At 54.2% G+C, this 19,514-nt stretch overlaps 1 protein-coding gene across 7 annotated transcripts in view; it reads left to right on the top strand.

The window, feature by feature from the left end:
- The window catches only part of LOC149352211 (protein spitz-like), a 123,730-nt gene that overhangs the window by 93,923 nt on the left and 10,293 nt on the right, over positions 1 to 19,514 (top strand). For all 7 annotated transcript variants that reach the window (XM_089581373.1, XM_089581369.1, XM_089581372.1 and 4 more), the window contains 3 exons: positions 16,849 to 17,020; positions 18,460 to 18,521; positions 19,082 to 19,187. In XM_089581373.1, the coding sequence (XP_089437499.1) occupies positions 16,849 to 17,020; positions 18,460 to 18,521; positions 19,082 to 19,187 (340 nt within the window). The remainder of the gene's footprint in view (positions 1 to 16,848; positions 17,021 to 18,459; positions 18,522 to 19,081; positions 19,188 to 19,514) is intronic.

The following is a 19,514-nucleotide window of genomic DNA, read 5'->3' as shown; positions in this document are numbered from 1 at the left end:
GACCCGTGTCGGCCGCATTAAGCGGTCCCTTATTAAGGGGGCGTGGCTCTCGCAAACTCGTTCATTGTGCGTCATCGCTGCTGGCTGTGCTCCCCCTCTCCGCTCGACGGCCGGCGCGCACAACGCCCTGTCTGTAGCCGGGTTGACTCCGCGTTGTCGGTCCCGGACCGTGCACGCGGTCGACGCCGCCTCTGTTTGTTCCGGCCAAACGCCCGCGCGCACTGCCCGGGCCGCAGCGTAGAGAATAGGCGAGCGCGCGCCTCTGCCGGTGGGCCCCCCTTTTTTTGTCGACGCGCTCGTTCCGCACGGCACCCTCGCGTACGCCATGGAGAAAAGGCGCACGCTGTCTGCCGTAGGCATATTTTCGTATTGCGCTCAGGACAGGCAAGTGCCGAGTACCGGTGGGGCGTACAGGCGCGGCGATGTCGGCGACATGCTGGGGACGATTTCTGCCTCGGCCACTCTCGAGGGCCGCTCAGAGCGTTGCGTCGAGTGTTGCGCAAAGTTTTCGAGATACGGGTGGCGCTGCGGCTGCAAAAACTATTGTCTACGTGGCCCGCCTTCGCTATACCACAATGGACAAGGAAGCGTGCGGATGAGTGTTGTTGGAGAGAGAGAAAAAAAAAGATGCTGTGCGGAGAATGCTGTTGCCTCGTGTTGGCGCTGGCTCAAAAGGAAGAGTGCTGCGATCCGCGTCCGTCGATGCGTGGCCATCGGGCGCGCGGCGCGGCCGAGGGCGGAACGGTGGAGGGCGCCGTTATGGAATTCTTAGTCGAGTGGTCCTCCCCGGGCTTCTGATTGCCTTCGAGTTTCGAAACTATCAGCCGTTGCTGCGTTTGGGCGAATGGCTCTGCCCCACTGTCCAGCCACATTGTTTGCTGTACGGTGATTTTCTGCTTGTTTTGAGGTTCTTTTGGGCGCCTTGTACAGCTCTTTAACAGTACCACCCGAAAGTCTACCAGCCGGCTTCTCGACGCCCAAGCGTTATGGACCTGTGCGTGCTGCAAGGCACCCGTGTGATTATGCCCTTTGTATCAGGAAAGTTGGCAGGTTCGGCTGTAGCCAGGCAGTGGCAGCAATATGAGGCACTGCTTGACGCAGTGCGGAGGTACAGGGGTGATGCAGTATTTTTTTTTTTTTTTGCAGCGCCTGCCTTGCACGAAAGGAACCCACAAAACTGTCAGTGTCTCTGTTCAGGAGAGCAGCAGCTAGCCTTCCGCAGATGCGTACGGACTGCCTTTGTCTGAAGTATGCTGACCATTTTTTAAGAGTACTGAATCGATAGTTTTGGACGGCGGCGGAGCTCCTATCGCGCCCCACCTCCCAAGACTTCAATAATAACCTCTTAGAAGAAGATATAAATCCGAGTGCTCAAATTTGTGCACTGGTTTCCGCATTTATTTTTTTTCGTCGCGCAAAGGTGTGTTTTTAACGAAGGAGCTGGATATTAATAGGGCCGGTTTGCTTTTCTCGCCGAATGGCTGGAATCTTGACGCCGAGCCCGATGCAACACGGCCCCGAGCCAGTAACCGGAAGCGGAAAAGGGCCGCTGCACAGCACGGGGAGTCGGCGCGGGAAGAGTCTGGGGCGGATTTATGAGCAAACTGTCTAAGCGTCTTGCGTACACAGAACATTTCTTGCATTTACTACATTATAGTATTTCGTGTTATTGGGGCGTTCTCTTTCATGTTTGTTGTTTCAGCTTCGCCATTAGGGCGTTCATCCATCTGTGTAGCGTATGTGAACAATGCACGTAATTTACGCGGTATGCTAAAACGTGTTTAGCCGGTGTCCCACTCCAAACTTGCGGTGCACTCGCGCAGTCATTTTCCCGGTCGACGGCGACGCTATTATCTTTCTATTCAACCCTGTCCTGTGCCAGGTGCAGGCAACTTATCCCCCCGAACTTCTTAACCTCATCCGTCCACGAGAAGGGCACTGTAAATGTGTGCTGACGTTCACAGCTAAAACCCAAAATAATTAAAGTATGGGCTCTGTTCTTTGGCGCTTATATTTCTCACGAACAGTTTTCTTTTTTTATGTCTGGCTAATCAACGACCAGTAGGTTGTCACTCTCGGTGGGGACGAATGCTCGGTGAGTCGGCACGGTTGGTTGACATGCTGGCTATAATGTGCATATTTGTGTCCTGGAAAGACAACCTGTCTTGTGGCAGTGCCTTCAGCGCCGTTGCCTTGGTCAGCAGCGACTGGTGTCTGGCGATGGCCCTTCAACGCGGACAGTAGTGGCGCCTGCGTTCGCTGCGCACACCTCTCCCTCTTGCGTCGCGAGGCCCGGTGCTGCTGTGTGCGGCTGCCTTTTGAGGTCGCGGGATGGGGAGTTTCGATATCTCGAGTTTCCCCTTTATTTTCCTTTCGCGAGATCCGAGGAGGAGGTGCCAGGCGGGGCGCGGAGCTCTGCGAAAGAATAGCGCGCTCTCGGCTATACCTGCACAAGACGGCGGCAGTAGTCACGGAGCCGTTGGCGACGTCCGACGTGCGAGGTGACAAATGAAATCTCCTTGCTGCTCTCTTCGGTGCGAGCTTTTCGCTTCCCTTTTTTTTTCGGCCTTCATCTGATTCTTTCACGTGCCGCCTTCTTGAAGCGATGCGCGCTCCTCCGCGGTTTTGAGCTCCCGGCTCCCCCCCCTTGCGCTGGTCGTTTTTTGCCCTCTTGTGCGGCAGCCGCGCGCGTTCCCCGTTTTGCTGCTGGGAGCCAGGCGGCTTCCGTTTCCGTCCCTGTTTCCGGTTGGAGAGGAAACGAGCCGGTCCGTTCGACCCGGCGTCGTGTCTGCGGCTTTTTCGTTTTCGTTCCGTCTCCGTTTCGTCTGCACAGAAGCTTCTCTCCTCCCTGGCCTCCTCGGCGCGCCGTCGCCTGCCGCCCGGCTTTCGGGCCCGTTGTCTGCCCCGCTTGATCCGCCGTCTCGCTGTGTGCATTCGCGCTCCTCCCGTCCTTCTCTTCCCGGCAGCCCTATCGGTTCCTCTCTTTCCATATCGTGGTTTGCATGCGTTTACTCGCCACATTATTCTCGGCGGTGGTACGGGCCGTCTGGACTGCTCCAACTGCGCGCTTTATTGCGCGGCTTCGTCCCCCGTCCCGCGAGATGAGAAAGCGGCGTATCAACTGGGGTTGAAGGGGAAAACGACGCGATAGCGCGGCGCATCGCAGCAAATAGTGACAGGCTGGTTTCTGACGCCCCTCCACATCACCTTCGTTCAGTGTCGCGACCTGGGGCTCTGCCGTTTCGCTGCTTTGGTCGTCTGCTTCGCGCGCGTAAGCGGTGCGACTTATGCGCAGCTGGGTTTTGTCGCGTCGAGGGTATCGTAGTCACGGCGTGAGGTCGTATTTCTATTCCTGCACATGTCTGCGTTGCTGTGTTCGTGACCAGCCCCGATTTCTCCAGAATCGTGGCTCTCTTGGGGACGGGGGTGTCCGCCATTGTTAGTACGAAACGTGATCGCTTGAGCGCTTTCAGCAAGCCGTCCCGTAGGCACGCTGCATACCGTTCCGTGACCAGAATTAACTTTTGTGCTCTTGTCACTTGCGATAATTAGACAGTGTCATGCGTGACAAACAGGGAGAGAAACGCCAATTATTAATTTCATAACTTGGAACGCTGAATAATTTTAGGCGCGAAGTAAGCGATGGCATCGAGGGCGCATGGCTAGTCTGACCGAGCTCGGCCCTCGTCCATTGCCGCGATTTACTCTGCACTGGCGACGAGGCCGAAATTCAGTAAGGCGCACGGAGTACGGGGATGAAGAAGGGCGTTAAAATGCGAATACTTCAAGGCGGTCTCTGCTTCTGCCTGCTTCTGCAAAGTGATTCAGCCAATCTCTCTGCAGCCTTCCGATGATGCGATCCGCGACAGAGGGACGGAGCTTGCCCCGGCGGCACCGCTGTCCGCTCGTGATTCGCGGTCGCGCGCCGTGTGGCCTTCGGGTGCGTCCCTTCGAGGTCCGCGATTTCACGGACGTCGGGTTGCGGGAGTGCCGCTCCTTGGGGCCGACGGCGGGCTGCGGCGCCGCTCGCCCTCCGTCTCGGGTCGCCGGTCGGAATTCGTAAACGCAGCCTCGTTGGCGTGTTTAGCGAGGCACAAATCGAACGGGCGATGCGAGCCAGGTCGCGAGCCTTGAGACCAAGGGCAGCTGTAGGCCCGAGACCCGTCTCTTCACGGCACTTGTTTCCGTCATGGGAGACCTTGGTTTCTTCTTTTGTCGCTTGCGCTTCGGCTGATCAGTCAGAGACAACGTCTCGGGTCTGGGCGGAATCGCCTTTTTATTTTTATTATTTTGATCGATTTCTTCGCGAGGAAATGTCTCCTCTCCGACGGCTAGGCAGCTTTGTAACGACTGCAATCGCTTTCCTATTCCTTTTCTGGGTAATATTAGTTCGTTGCAATATTCTGGGGTTTTCGAACCTAGCGTTCGTTCCGAAGTGGAGCTTTTCGTTTTTGTTATGCGTTCACTGTTTTCGGCGTCGATAGTATTGCGTCACTTGTCTTCCGCGTCACCGTTCTGCAGCTCTGCGGCATGGCGTGCTTCCGTGCTGCACGTAGCCTGCACACCGCGGGATGAAGTCATCTGCTCAGTTTCAGTAGTTTCGTTACTCGCATTTTTGTTCTTCAAAATGACCCCCGCGACGTATGCCCACCTCTACTAATTTCCTGCTCCTCGCGGCATCCACCGTTTCTAATGTTTGGAGTGCGTGAAGGGCCTGCTTCCGTTCAGTACGCGGATGTGCGCTGCATTCCGCCGCTGATAGAACGTGGAGAAAAGGGCGGCGACATTCACTCCCAGCTCCGCCAGCCGTCGTGCGTAGTGCGGTGCTGAAGCTGTGTGGCCAGGCGGCGCAGGCTGAGCCTCTGCAGAGGAAGGCGAAAGCTTTGAAAGCGGGCATTTGTTATCAGTCGGCCGAACACGCTCGCATGGGCGGACGTGGCAGGCTGTCGGGATTTACCAGGATTAATGCGCGCGTTCGCGATTACCGGGGTCCTGGCCGCAAATGTGCCCGGACGGGCCGGGAAAACACGCCGCGGCTGCGCAGCAGCTGGTCATTACGGTCTCCTCCGTAATGTTCTCTCAATACCCCGTGTGTGCAGATGGGACACGCCGTAATGGTACGCCCCCTTACGCTTCGCTAGTTTGTCGTGCGCAATGTTGACCCGTAATCTCTTCCTGGTATATTTGCTGCACGTGATTTTGATCGCGTCGCGAGCTATGCGAAAGCACGAGGGCGCATGTTAGTCCTCTATTAGGCGGGAGGAGTCGTAATGTAAGCATATGGGACGTTACGCGGAACCTAAGACCTCGCCTGGCTATTTGACCACCAAACCCGCGCCGAAGGTCGAGTGGAAATGCTTTGTTGTTGCGGCGAGACGGTAAGGACGGCGCCGAGGTAAACGGAAGCTTGCGTGTGCGGCGCCAATCGCGTCGCCTCGGCGTCAGTCGGGACGTCGTCGACTTCGAGATGACTCTTGTTTTGCAGCCTTCCTCTCGCGCGCTCGTTTTCGGCTTTGGCTCGCCCGCTTCCTGAGAGGCGGGCGAGCCGTGCAGGGCCCGTCGCGTGGAGCAGCTAACTGTACACGAACTCCTCGACAACTGGCCCCCTCCCTTGCCGTTCGTCAGGATTGGGGCTTTCATTTTTTCCTTCTTTGGGGCTGAGGGGAGTCCTGACTGCGTAGAGCGTGGGCCGTGCTTTTTAGCTTTGCCGGTTGGTGCTCGGTCTAGAGCCGCGCTTGCATGCACACGCTCGCGTGCTTCCTCCTCCTGAGCTTTCCTTTCTTGCACCGGTCCCTTTCCTCCTCGGCCGTCTCCCTCCCCGAGAGGGGACCATCTGCCGAGGCGGCGCGCGCCATGTGCTGCGGCGCTGCTGCATTGCCGTGCGCCATAGTTGCGCGGCGCGTGCCGCGTCTCAGATATGATTGGGGGGAGGGGGGATGGTGGCCCTCCCTGTCGCCCCCTGCCACCTCCTTTTGCCGTCGCCCTTTCTTTTGCGTTTTTCGGGGGAGGGCTCTGTTTTGTGCCCGCGACCCGCTCTGGGCCCGCCGTTTGAATCGCCTCCAGCGCACCTATCTTTTCCTTTTTTCGGGGCCTCTTTTTTTTTTTTTTTGCTTCTGTGTCTCCTCGTGCCGAACATTTTTCACTCCTTGGTACTTTCCCGATGCTGTTCGGCATTTTCACTCCTTGTTTTCCCTATGCGCGCCGCGCGTATCTCGATTTCCGTATTGGTTCTCTTGCGAGTTGAGACGGAAAACTATCGCTTTGACATTGCGCCTGCGCTGTCGTGTCGTCTATTTAGCTGCTCCGTTTATGCACCCATTGGAAGTCCTCCCGCGTCGCTCACAGGTCGGTGCTGCCGGCTTTCCAGCCTACCCAGCGCAAGTCCGGCCTAGATTGTTCCTGTTCGTACGCTTGAGGTCCAGCGTAGCTTGGTCAGCTGCTGAGGCATTTGTACCGACCCGCTTGCGCTTCGAGGGTACCAGATAGCGACCGTCGTAATTCGGCTCATCTAGGCTGTAACTTTCCTGCGCTGATGTGAGCTTAAGTGCAGCTGAAAGGTCTTTTATGTCCAAGTATTATTGCGGGTAACGGCGAAGGTTGCATCTTGTGTGTTTACACAGAGAAAAAAGTGAGAAATGGCACAGGCAAACACTGACGAGGACGGCTGGACGCATCCGTGTCTACCTTGTTTTTGCCTCCCTGCGCATTTTTTCATCTGCCGCTCGAAACCCGTTCTGTCTGAACGTTCTGCAAAACGTACTTCAACCGGCTGTTGCGACCGTAGTGGCATTGAGCTCTACAGGGATTCCAACCAATCAGGAAATCGCCATTCGGGCTTGCTCTTGGCTTGTTCAAGAGCGGTTACTCTCTAACCGTGCTTGACTTCTGCGTGTTCAGTTGACGTAGCTTAATACCGCGGTTAGCGCTTTAAGCTCGATGTAGCTGATCCATTATTGCTCGCGCTATTCTCGTGCACGCCGCGAGCTCCTTTGATATCGTGCGTCGTCTTGCCGTAGGCCTGCCGCGTAGCGCCGTTTACAAAGTGTCAAGGAAAACGTGCATAACCGCCCGAAAGGAGACCGAATGGCCAATTTTTGCACGTGTAAGGGGCACGTAATGACTGCCGCGTGACGCCAGTGCGACCTTTCTCCGTCATCTGTGGCGCGTCTTCGTAACTCGGCCTCGACGGCGGCGCTGACGGCGAAAAGGGATGGCGTTCTCCTCACAATGGCACCGGGAGAGCCGTGCCCCGGCAGTCTCCAGCTTTATTTTACGGCCCGTGAAATGCGCGCGCTGTGTTTGCTCGCTGGCTTCTTCCCCCTCCCGTCTTGCTTGATGTACGGCTCTACTTACGGTCCCCACGCTCTGCCGTGATAGTGGCGGTGCGCCTCTCCAGTGCTCAATCCGAACGCGCTTTCCTCCGAGGCCCCTGTCGGCTCTCTGTCGAGGCCCCGCACCGAAGTTTATGGACGGACAGGAGCTCCATTGCACCCCGTGTTGCACCTTGGGTGCGAGTTTTTATGGACGGAAGACGAACCGCCGACTGGTTTGTTGCGAAACGCCCTGTCACTTCCCGGTTCGTCGTGCTTCTGTGCCCCCCACCACCATATATATGTATACATATAGATTTTTTTTTCTTCGCGGGGTTGGCTTTTCTTGTGCGCGCCCCCCTTTGGCGGCGTCTCCCACTTCGTTTGCGTACATGCGAGACCGTGTCCATCCGAAAGAGCATTGTTCAGCGCGCGTCGTTCCCCCGGCCATTCTTGCGAGGCAACGCGTGTCACGACCGTGCTTCGAGCAGGTTGTGCACTCGCTGTGGCGCACACCTTTGAGAACCTTTCAAAACCGCATCGTTGCCAGTGTTTACGATCGGGGTCTCTTGCCTTCCATGCCGCTTCCGAAGAGACTCCTCCGTGTGATCCTCCGGAGGCACGCGCCGCCCTGCGTGTTTGTTCTCTCTGGCTGGCGGGTCTTGTCGCCCTCCGACCTCCTCCCCCCTAATCGCTGGTGCGCCCTCGTTTCACGGGCAGCGCCGGTTACGGCGTCCTTTCGATCCCCATTTTTTGGGCCGCTCTGCTCGGGATCGCGTGCTCGCGGTTCCCGTTCGCCCAGGAGGTGGCTACTTAGCTATGCACCCCTTTTCTTTGCAACCCTACTCCCGCCTTTTATGCCGGGTCCACTTTCGTCTCCTTTTTTTTCTCCTCCGTCTCGCAGACTGAGGGCTGCTCGCCGTGCGCGCTGCTTCCCTCTCCTGGGAAGCTATTTGCCTAACGACCTCGTCCCTGAATGTCGATGCGTGTGACTGATTCGACGCGGCCTTTAGATGCGTATCTGGGGACGGTGCCGCCGAGCAAGTGCGACCTCTCTCGCTTGTGTGTGTGTGTTCGGTTACCTTTGCTTGCGTATTGCATATCTGGCCGCCGCCGTTGACTTTTCTTCTGTACCGAGGCAACTACACGTACTTATGGCAGTGTTCAAGGCGGGTGCCATCGCCCGCTTTTTTTTTGTTCTGATTTCTATCAGCCTGTTTGAGCTTTTTTTTTTTTTTTCCGTGTGTGTGCATTCGAAGTACTGTATTCGTGGAGAGGCAGAAAGTACGCTCTTAGGCCCAAATGCGGCCGTGCTCACCACCAGCACCTGACGTTGCCAGTATTCGAGAGTCGTGTTATTTCGGTATCGAATTTTCCACTGATAAGAAAAAGAAACGCTCCTGGCGCGTTACCGTCGTTACGCATTCATACAGTTGGCCGATTCCGCCGCAATCAGTGCACATGCTATCTCTACCCGCGGGCGCCATGATGCCGCTCGTTCTAGACGCATTGTAGTTTGTCGCGGAAAGTTTTGCAGGGGCCTTGTGACGCGCACGTTAGGCGTCTTTAGCACACCGGATACGTATTAGCAAAGACGCGTACAGGTTTCCCGACGCCGGCTGCGCACGCGCAGTAGCCCCGCCTGGCCCCGCCCATGCCACTACGCCTGCGCAGGTGTCGCCCGATATGCGTCTCCGCTAATACTTCTCGGGTGTGCTGCAAGCATCTATTGTAGCACGGTTCGGTACGCTGCTCTTGGAAGAGTAAAGTGCAGTGAAACCGGCTGCAAAGGCCCATTGATGCACAGCTCCTGTAGCCCATATTGCGCAGTTCCGTCGAGAAAATGGAAACGACGTCGGTCGAGACAGGAGCTTTCGGGCTTGCGCTTCCAACCCCAATAGCCATGTCGGGGACGTGGTGACCTCGGTCTGTGTGCCCTTACGTCGTTTACATTGCCGCACCTGCCTGAACCGGTTCTCAACCCGCGAATGTTAACACCAGTGCACGTCCGTGAAAGATGCTTAGAACGAGCGCGAGAACCGTGGTCCTGAGCGAGGTCAGGTTTGGTGACAGTGTGTGTGACAGCAAAGCTTTGCAGTTTCACCTCGGTTGATGTGTGCTCTTTTGCAAAAAAGGAAAAAAGTAGCCTTAAAGACCTTAGTCTTCACTGATGATTTGACGGCGGCCATAGAGCAGGAGGCCGAATGTTTCTTGCTCCGTGACCCGATTTTGACTCGGATCAAGTTGTTTTGGGGGTGCCCTGAAGTTTTCGTTATGCGCGGAACGCATATCCGCGTTAGCGCCTGATCTCTTAGCCGACCTTCAGCTTTTCGTGAAAGGGAAGTGCAGGATTATTCAACTTAGCATAGGTCGTCTTCCCCTTGGTATCAGAGCGCCGCCCCCTGTTTTGTCTAGTCGCAAAGTTTCGATTGCCATTTTTAAGCGCTAACCGAGTTGTTAAAAATTCATTAGCGCTCAGGGATCGGGCGTAGTAGGCTTGCAGGGAACACCGAATAGTCGGGTGTTTTCGCGACCAGTTTTTCTTTTTTTATTCTGTTGACAATCGGGGTGTGCAATCTGCAGCGTAGGTGTCGTGTTTGCGCGCGTGTCGGCCGCGCACCGCACCGCAGCCAAGCGCGCGCGTGTCGTGTAAATGCCCTTCCCCCCAACTCGGGGGTCGGCACTCGCTTCCTTCTCGGTCTTGAAACGGGAGCTCGGTGCCAGACCAGCCCACAGCATCCCACCGACCGGTGCTGCCGGCGTCCATTCGCGTCGCCTTGTCGATGCCTTGTGCCCATCTTCGTGCCGCCGCAAAAGGGCCCATTCAAAGGGGAAGTCGCTTTTCGATTCATTCGCACTTCCGAAAGGCAAACAGACTCGACCGCGAGCTGCTGTTGCGCGCTCTAAAACGAGACTCTAAATGGATTCCTAACGAGGAGTGATTGCTCCCGTTTCTTCGTCCCCGTCTTCCTTGCCTTTTGCGCTAACTGCGCGCGCGTGCGCCGTGGGTGCGCGAAGTGACGACGGTTCAAGGCCAGGCTGTTCTCTCTCTCTTGCTATTTTTCTCTCTCTCTGGCTTCTGCAGTCTTTCCCGCCATTGAAGCAGCGTTTCGGCAGCCCCGCGATCCCTCCCCGTTCGAGGACGGGCTGCAGCCGGAGTTCATGTTTCTGCGGTTTTCTTTTTTTTCTCTTGTTTAACGGGGTGTCATCGTCGCAGTCTGCTTCCTCTCCGCGCTGCGCTGTTGTGCGCCCCGCTTGATTTTCCTCTCCCCCGCGCCTCCTCGCTTTCTGCTGAGCCTCGGACGAGCTTTTTCCTTTTTCCAGTTTCCTTGAGCTCCCTCCGTTTCGTCGTTTTTGGTGCGGGAAGGCGAAGAAAAATGAAGCTAGCCGAGTGGAAAGCCAAAGAAAGAGGGGGGAGGGTAGACCCGAGCGCACCGATTGTCGCCTCGTCGCGCGTTCAAGTGTCGTCGTCTGCTGCTGCTGTCGCCGAGCAGCACCTGGCGAATGTGTGCTCTTTGGTGCGTAGTTTCTTCTCCCTCGCTCCGCCGTGTTCCCCGCCTCCTGCTTAGCGACCGATCGCCGGCGCGGTCCCCGGTGCCGCTCTTTTTTGTGCGCGCGTGCGGCCGGCTTTCTGTCCTCTTATAGAGGCTACTCGAAACTGGCTGTTTTTCTTTCTATATGGAGCGGAAACGGAGAACTCTGTGGTTCAGCTTTGCTGGACTTTGCTTTCTGGCCGAAGCTGTCAGCCAACTACGTGTTCATACCTGAGATGACTCGGGGTTTGCGAAGAGGTAGTTACTCCCGCATTCTTTCTGCGGACCTGGAATGAAGTCTAGTGTTCAGGAGGTGGTGCGAACAACCTCGGAAGAAAGGAAACCCATTGATGTTTACGTGTGCGGAGTCGTCACCCTCAGCGCCAAGAACTTCCAGTTTTTTTTTTTTTTCGCTCCGCAGCTGTAATAGCGACAGCTTTGAATCGCCCTCCTTTCCGCGATCTTCTTTTGGGTGCGGGCAGCCCAACATCGGAGCGTTTACGTGGCTGTCGATATTCTGGCTCTGTGTATTCACTCCATGCTTTAGAGCAAAGTGGCACATGGCCCTGCGCGGCCGCCTCAGTTTCGACTGATAAGGTTGGTCAGGTAGCAAATGAATAATAGCTCGCGTGTTTTCTGTCTGCCGCACGCAGATTTGTTCACGTTTTCTGAATGCGCTTACCTTCACTGACAGTTAGGACGTGTGTTGGTTCGTCGTTGGGCAGAGTCCGGCGACGTTAGGCTGAGGTGCCCACGATAAATTGTGCCATTCTTTCCCGAGTGCGCCTGACATCCGCGTCGTTCAGCATCTGAACGTCTAAAAGTGCGTGCTTGGTTTCGCGAGGAACGACCAACAAGGAGGTATATACCGTTGAAACAGTCGTGCTCTTGGTGTACCTTCGTCTTTGTTGGCTAAAGAAGCGACGACGCACTCCGCCTGGGGAGAACTGCCTGGGAAATTCGTATCGCGCTATCTGTTGATTGTATCGTTCTTCATAAAACTGAGCTGTGTGAGGGGCGGAGGCAGCCTCGCGCCTTTGGCCAAGATTAACCGAAACGCTTGCGTTCGCTCCTGGCTAATACTCCCTGGGAAGCTATCGAACAAGAAAAGGTCGAAAAAAATTTAAAAGAAAAAACGGTTGGAGGCGGAGGGGGGAGTTGCAGAATCGAGAAGAAAGCGCGGCGGGCCGGCGCGGAGAGAGGCGGTGCGTTGAGTGGTGCCGTCCTCATCGGTGCGTGCCCTGTGCTCGCCAGATGTTTCCCGGCTGTTTGGGCGAAGGGCGCGCGCGCCTGGCGCGCGCCAGTCTTCGCCTTCCGAGGCCGCGCTTCCCTTGGCTGTTTCTTTATCTCATATTATTTGACTGCACTTTGGTTATTTTATTTCCCCTCGGTGGGCCCGTTTCTGCGCGACTCTCTTCTTTTCTCCGCCTGACTGGCTTTTGAAAACTGCGCGGCTGTGGCACGGCGGGAAAGGGAGAGGGGCATTGGTGGCGAGGGAAAAGGAAGTTCCTTTCCCCTCGGCCCCCGGGAGTGACAGGTGGACGGTCGCCCAAGGACCCGGTCGAAATGGCCCTTTGGTCGTTCTCTCGATGGCAGCTCATTTCGTTTGCCGGAGCGCTCGCTCCTTTTGTTGCAGCCGAGCCAATTAGCGGTAAAATTAATTTGCTGTAGCAGGAAGGGATCAAGTGGCCACGGTCGGCGGGAAAGTCTTGCCCATCGGAGTTGCGCAATACGTGTGGCGTAGCGCTTCTACAAGCAGGCAATAAGTCTCGTCCTCGGCACTGTCGAGAGAAAGGACACAAAAGAGTGGTCGTTGCGTCAACATTTTCTCGGTCATTTGTCATCTGGTAATGTCAAGTTTTGTTTCATGGGAGAGGAAGTAAGCGTTCCGCCTTGTGGTATTCCTGGGTGTGTCATTTTCAGCGCTACGCTGTTCTCAGCAGGTTGCGTCGGGCGGTAGAGTTAGCCCCGAAATTAGCGTATTGCGTGAAAGGCTGCACAGCTTAAACCCGAGACCCGGCGCGGTGGCTCAGTGGTTAGGGCGCTCGGCTACTGGGCCGGAGTATCTGCGTTGGAATCCGACATCGGCGTCCACGTTTCGCCTCTATCGAAACGCGCCCGTGTGCTGTGCGATGTCAGTGCACTTAAGGATCCCCAGGTGGCCGAAATTATTCCGCAGCCCTCCTCTACGGCACTTCTTTCTCCGTCTCCTTTCAGTCCCACCTTCCTCCCTTCTCTTACGGCGCGATTTAGGTGTCCATTGAGATAAGTTATTGCTCCTTTCATTTCCGTTAACCGGTGAACATTTACAACTGAGAAGGAGCAAGAGTGGTCGTTTGGCACGTGAGTTTAGCATTGCTAAACTGTGCACGCACACACACGCAGTGAAAATATGTTCTTTTGTCCTTGGTTGTCGCTATTAACGTGGTGAAAAGAGAAGTCTTAAGTTATATATTGCGCAATTTCTTTACAGGAACCTATGTATAACTTCTGAATAAATATTGCTAAAGTTTGAGGTTAAGCGTGGTGAGTGATGCAATTGTTGGCGGTAGTTTGTAACTCGTTATGTAGTTTAGAGAAATAATGGTTTTGTTTCATCACGGGTATCTGAGCCGTGGCTACGTGGCGTGGCTTACGACAAACGATGATGACTCAAGGCCTCCCGGATGCAAGCAGCGATTTGCCATGACGCAATAAACCGCAAATCCTGTTTTCCAAGGTTTTTGCGGCCAGTTTTGCAGCTTCGCCAGTTTTTGTGTACCCCACTGGCCCGCTGTCCTTGTTTGCGAATGCTGCTTTCGCGGCAGTGCTAGTGACCGTAGACAGGCGGCTCGTATGCAGCAGACCATCCAGGTATTGTGACCCTAGTCCTGGTCACCCTTGCTTTCATTCGCCTCGCCGTCTGGGCGTTGAGACCTTCGTACACGGCCCGTCGCATAGAAGAGGGGGTGCCCTTCTCGCTTTCGAAAAAGAGAGGGGTGAAACCTCTGTGTCCAGGGCTTCGGGGCGCACTCCGGCGGCAGCTGTGCTCGGCTGATTGACTCTGTTCTCGTGGACGACGCGTGGCACGCGTCCGGCCGGCCGCATGGCGCGTGCCCCTCCTTCCCACCGCCTCCGAGACTGCGTGGGGAGGGGGAATATTCCGGCCCCCTTTTTTAAAGAGCCCCTGCGCCGCCGCCGCCTGGCTGGCCGCACAAGGGCCCAGCTGTCGGGGGGAGGCGAACGTCCGGACGGACCGCGCTCCTCCTTCGTGGTCGGCCGAGCACGCACGTCCTCTGCTGCTGTCCAGGTGTTCGCCAGGAGTCGGTGGACGACAGACGCCGGCTCCCCTCCTCCCGCTTTTGCCGAGGGAAACTTTTTTTTTCTTTCGTTTTCTCGCCGTGTATGTTTGTAGGCCAGAGAACCCGTGGGTTGGTGTTGCTTGCCATGCGTGCGCCGCAAGTGTCGTCGCACCAGACCGAAATCAGCTTGTTGATTTCCCTTGTATCGCTCCTGGCGGACGTGGTCGCCAGAGTGAAATTTTTTGACACGAGGGGTAAATGATTGCGAAGAGAGCGCCTCCGCGATTGAAACGCGTTCAGAACGCATGTGTCGTGTTAGGTCGTCTTGTGGGTGGCGTCAGCAGAGGGTTTTAGGTCGCTGACCTTTCATTGCGTGGGTAGTTCCGCTTAGTGCGAAGCGCGAGCCATTCGCTGAACCAGTTCATTTGGTCGCTATTTCCTTTACCGTCTTCATTCGACTCGCGCGTGGAGTAGGCACGTTAGGTGTCGCTGGAGTTTTGCTGCGACCCATGAGCTGAAGCTAAGAGCGGCATAAAGCGCGCTTTTGTTTTTCCAGTTTACGCCATAAACTGTAAAACAGCGCTAAGCTTCGAGTGCATGGTCGACCTGGCGGTGGCGTGGCCTTACTCTGCTCTTGTGGTCTGCACTGTGGTGGGCTTCCCGCTCGTCGGCAAAGGTTCTCACAGCCATCGGCAGGAGTAAGATCGCCGCCCTGGCGGTCGTCACGGTCCGTTGCGGGGGGGCCCTCTCCTCCTCCTCTGCTTTATTGTCACCCTCCTCCGCCGGATCTTAGCGCGACCGTCGGGCAGAGGAGGACGCGTGGAGTCGCGCAAAATGTGGCGTGTTCGAAACGGGTGGATGAGTGAGGTGGTAAAGGGTGCTGAACATGGCGTTGGTGTCGCCCGCGCTTAGTGCAGCGATGCTTGCGTTGTGCGAACCGCATGTCGCCACCTCCATCTGCGGCAGTGGAGTGTGCGGCAGTTCTGTGGTTGTCTTTTTAAATGCCACGCTTTCCTTTGAGACGCGAGTAAGCGCAGATGGAGGAAAGCCTAACCGTTGGCGTCTCGCGTAGAATGTGAAGCTCTGTCGGTTGTGTTCAGTCCCCCCTGGCCTTTTGACAAGCTTTTGTTCTGTCTAAGCGTCTGTCGGAGCTGCATGGCTGTCTGAGATCTCGTAGTTCGTTTGGCCGGCTTTGCCGTTGGCCTCCGACTGCCGTCGCTGATATATTGATTCATAGGGCGCGAAAACAGGACAAAACACGAAGGTAGACAACCGGGCCCATTTTCGTGTTTTGTCCTCCGAAACCAACTAGCCCGACAGCAAGTTCATAATATGACTGGACGAAAAGTGTTGGGGAAGGGTGGTTTGCGTGTGGTACACTTCGACTTGCACGCGAGCGGTGGCTGCAGTGTCTCCGGCGTGTCGCGGTTGGGTGACTGGCTGCCCGTGCTCGGCGCCGCCGCCGCCGGACTGAATGCCGCTGTTTGCGAAATGAGAGGAACAGCCGCTGGAGAGAGAACAGTGGAGAAGGGAGGAGGTAACGCCAGTGTGTTGCGGGCAGGCTCAGCAAGCCGTGGAGGGCGGCTGGCGAGAGGAGAAAGGCGCTTACACAAAAGGAGAGTCCGTGTCGAAGCCAGGGCAGTGTCCTGTATTAGGCGTAGTTAACAAGATGGCCGAGGGCGAGGAGAAAGTGGTGGATGGCGCTGTGTCCTGGCTTCCCCTCTTTCCTGTCGTGCCGTAAGCCAGCTTTCGCATTGCACGCGCCGACCCGTAGCCCACCCCGCGCGACACCCGGCGCAGTTGCTAATGGTCATAATGAGGAGGGACGGGGGTTGTCTGGATGTGAAACTGCCTCGGGCCCGCGCTGTATTATTATTAGACGCGTTTGCTGTCGGTGGAAAATTAAAGGGAACGTCGGTGGCTTCGTTTTCGTCGCCTGTCTATAATGATCAGAAAAAAAAAAAAAATATTTGCACTAAAGAAAGCACTGACATACCTGTAATACGTTTCTTTTGCTACACAGCATGGCTAGTTCGGGCAGCATTCACACTTTATTAAAGCCAACAATTTCTGTACAGTTTATTCTCTTCCTCTGCTGTCTCCTGTAGACAAAAAGGTGGCATGCAATAATTGGCTTTGCTTCGGAAAAATTGTTTCCATGGGTGAAGGCTTTTCACTACTGATGAATTGAAATCTGGTGCCTAAGGGGGAATTCAGGGTCTCTAGTTAATGTTCATTGCATTTCGTGTGCATTTAGATGAGTCCCCCCCCCCCCCCCCCCCCCTCCCCCTTTTTTTTTACTAAAAATGTGTATGAGTGTATGGTGAAGGGGGGGGGGGGGGCGATGTTTATTTTGATAACAGCAATCTTTTTGGCTTGATTTGGTTGTACCAGCTTAGTTAACGGCATGGGCCATCAGTTGAGTGAACGTACTCCATGTCCTTCCTGCCTTTGCCTACGTGGTGGCAAATGTTATGAAGTCCATTGTAATGTCATTCAAGTAGTACATGTGAGTGCTGGTGGCCTCATTTCGGAGCACAGTCAGATTGGTTAATGTTTTAAGCAGCTCGTTTTATAACGTGCAGCCATAATATAAGTGCAGTTTAGCCTCCTTTCGAGAGATCGATTCAGGCTTGCCAGAATTTGTGCGAAATAGAAGCGGGCAGATTGCAGTACCCTGAGATTACTGCTGAAAGAATGACCCTGCCTTTGTTATTGCTGCAGATGGTTGCTCATCACGGTCGACGCCCAAGCCACGGCCCCCGCAGTCGACAGTGCGACCCAACATTACATTCCAGACGTACACATGCCCTGAGACATATGCCAAGTGGTACTGTCTCAATGGTGCCACCTGCTTCTCCATCAAGATTGGCGAGTCCATCCTCTACAACTGCGAGTGAGTGCCGTTCGCCTTCAGCTTGGCAGGCTTCTTTTTCGCACTTCCATTTATCAGCTGGTCGTTGTCCCTAGGTGCCTTGGAGTTTTTGAACCAGGTGTCACATACCCTTTTTTTTTTCCTTTTTATGTGTTGTTGATGTGAGCATGTGGAGGTGTGTTTGAGAGCCTTTTGCTTGGTTGTATAGCTCTAACATGCTTTAAATTGTGCTAGTTTCTGAAAGCTAACTTGCGAACTTGGCTTTGTACTTTTACGCAATATTTATTGCGCAGTATATAAATATGACACGCCCCGCCGCGGTGGCTCAGTGGTTACGGCGCTCGGCTGCTGACCCGAAAAACGCGGGTTCGATCCCGACCGCGGCGGCTGAATTTCGATGAAGGCAAAATTCTAGAGGCCCGTGTACTGTGCGATGTCAGTGCACGCTAAAGAACCCCAGGTGGTTGAAATTTCCTGAGCCCTTCACTACGGCGTCCCTCATAGCCTGAGCTGCTTTGGGACGTTACACCCCAATCAACCAACCATAAATATGACACATAGACCACCCTCGCGATAGTGTGTTGTAGCGCCACTGCTTAAGAATGCGCGCAGAAGACTGAAGTTGCTTAAACACGTGATAGAACACACCTGGACACTTGGCTGGAAGCCGTCTTTCTCAGCCCATCAGCAGTTAGTTGCCCCAGTCTTGTCCATGACCGGGCGTACTCGTCATTAAATGGTGCTGTACTGCTTCCCATGTCACTGCAGGCCACACTGTCATTAATGATGTTTGATAGCAGAAGGTTTCATCGCTATAATTTGAAAATTGCATTTTTTACCACATAGCCTTAAAAAAGGTGAAATGGCCTCGGTGTACCAAATCCTCTTCATTTCAAATTACACGAAGTCTTCTAGTGTATCGGGTACGAGTTACTGACAACCTTTACATGATTGGAAAGTTATAAAGGCCTTCAAATTATAACTTTTGGTCAGTCTGCTAGAGTCAAGTCAGTGATTAAATTCGTCTTTTACCTTGCATGTGAGTTTCCACTCAGTTTATTCTTATTTGTGTGACCTTGGAACCAGGTGCGGCCTGAATAATTTGCTGAGCGTGCTCATGGAAGTTTAATACTGTCAAGAAGCGAGTGTAGTTTAGATAGAACTTTCTGTATGCCAAGCAGGGAGTCATGTTTATGCAGCTTTAAAACCTTATAACAGTTCCTTTTTGTTTCCAAAATTACACTTTCTTTGTTTCTCAGGTTCTGCAAATTGCTTGTCTGTTTTAGAAAGCAACTACTTATAGTTCTAAAACTTGGCTTTGCAGTTGTGGTATTCAAAATCAACCTCTCAATGAAGGAGTCACCGGTTTATATTGTTGCTGTGAATGCTTGTGTGTTCTTTTCACCAGTCGGTAACAATACAACTAAATGCGCTTGAAATTTTCTCTTCTTGTTCAACAGGTGTGCGGATGGATATATGGGGCAACGATGTGAGTTCAAGGACCTTGATGGAACCTACCTGCGTGAGTATTGACCCAGTTCCTGGCATTTTATCTGCCAAGATCGATGTGTAGTGTCGTCATGCTTGTGACTGCCTCTATCATCGTAGGATCACCCAATTCTATTTTTTCATTTTTGTTTTTCCAGTACTCGCTCGAAGTGGATGTGTTAGCAATATGTAGTGCATGCGGATGTGTTAGCAATGGCTGTTTTATTCATTGTACCCCCCCACTCGCTTTGTTTTCTTGCTCTATTAAAGGGCGTGGCCTGAATTTCAGGCTTTTTTCTCTTCTTTCTTTGTTAGCATTGCCTGTAGCTGCTTCCTACACAGGTAGTATTTGTGTAGCAAGTAATGCACTTGTTCTCAGTCAACTGCAAGTAAAGTGGGATATTGTGATGGTTGAGAATGTACCAGCTGCCTCAGAGTTTCAAAGCTAGCCTGCAGGCTGTCTGCTTTGAATGGTTGTTGCGACTTAAGGGCTCATAAGCTTAATACAATAACAGTGTCTTCTTAACCTTTTCAGAGTGCAGTGAGGCTGTACCTATAACTGTTTTATAACCTTCCGTCATCACTTCTGTGCAGCCACAAGGCAGCGGGTGCTGATCGAGACGGCAAGCATTGCAGGTGGCGTCACAATGGCAGTCATACTTGTCTTTATAGTCTGCATCACGGTGTACTTGTACTATCAGTAAGTGACAAGCGCTTACCTTGCTCTTACTCCCTGCGCATATTAGATGTGTTACTTGTTAAACACACTGAATGTACTAATATGGCCTCTGTGTATGACCACATATCTGTACTCAACGGCAGCTTTTCTTAGTGATGAAGGGAATGCTGCAGGGTCGGAGCGTCCGTAACGGTGTCATTCCGCCAGATAGTTCCGCACGACTGTGCGTATTTGGCCACCTGGCGCCATCCGTGGAAGCTTCTGTTAAGAAGACGTTGCTAGCGAATTCATTGTGATCACGTTGGCAGTTGCGGTAGTGTTAGAAGTAGGCCTTGTGGGATTTACCAA

Source organism: Amblyomma mixtum, chromosome 3, assembly GCF_055824585.1.
Source record: "Amblyomma mixtum isolate Tamu chromosome 3, ASM5582458v1, whole genome shotgun sequence".
Classification (NCBI taxonomy): domain Eukaryota; kingdom Metazoa; phylum Arthropoda; class Arachnida; order Ixodida; family Ixodidae; genus Amblyomma; species Amblyomma mixtum.
This window is presented reverse-complemented; position numbering and strand designations above follow the sequence as displayed.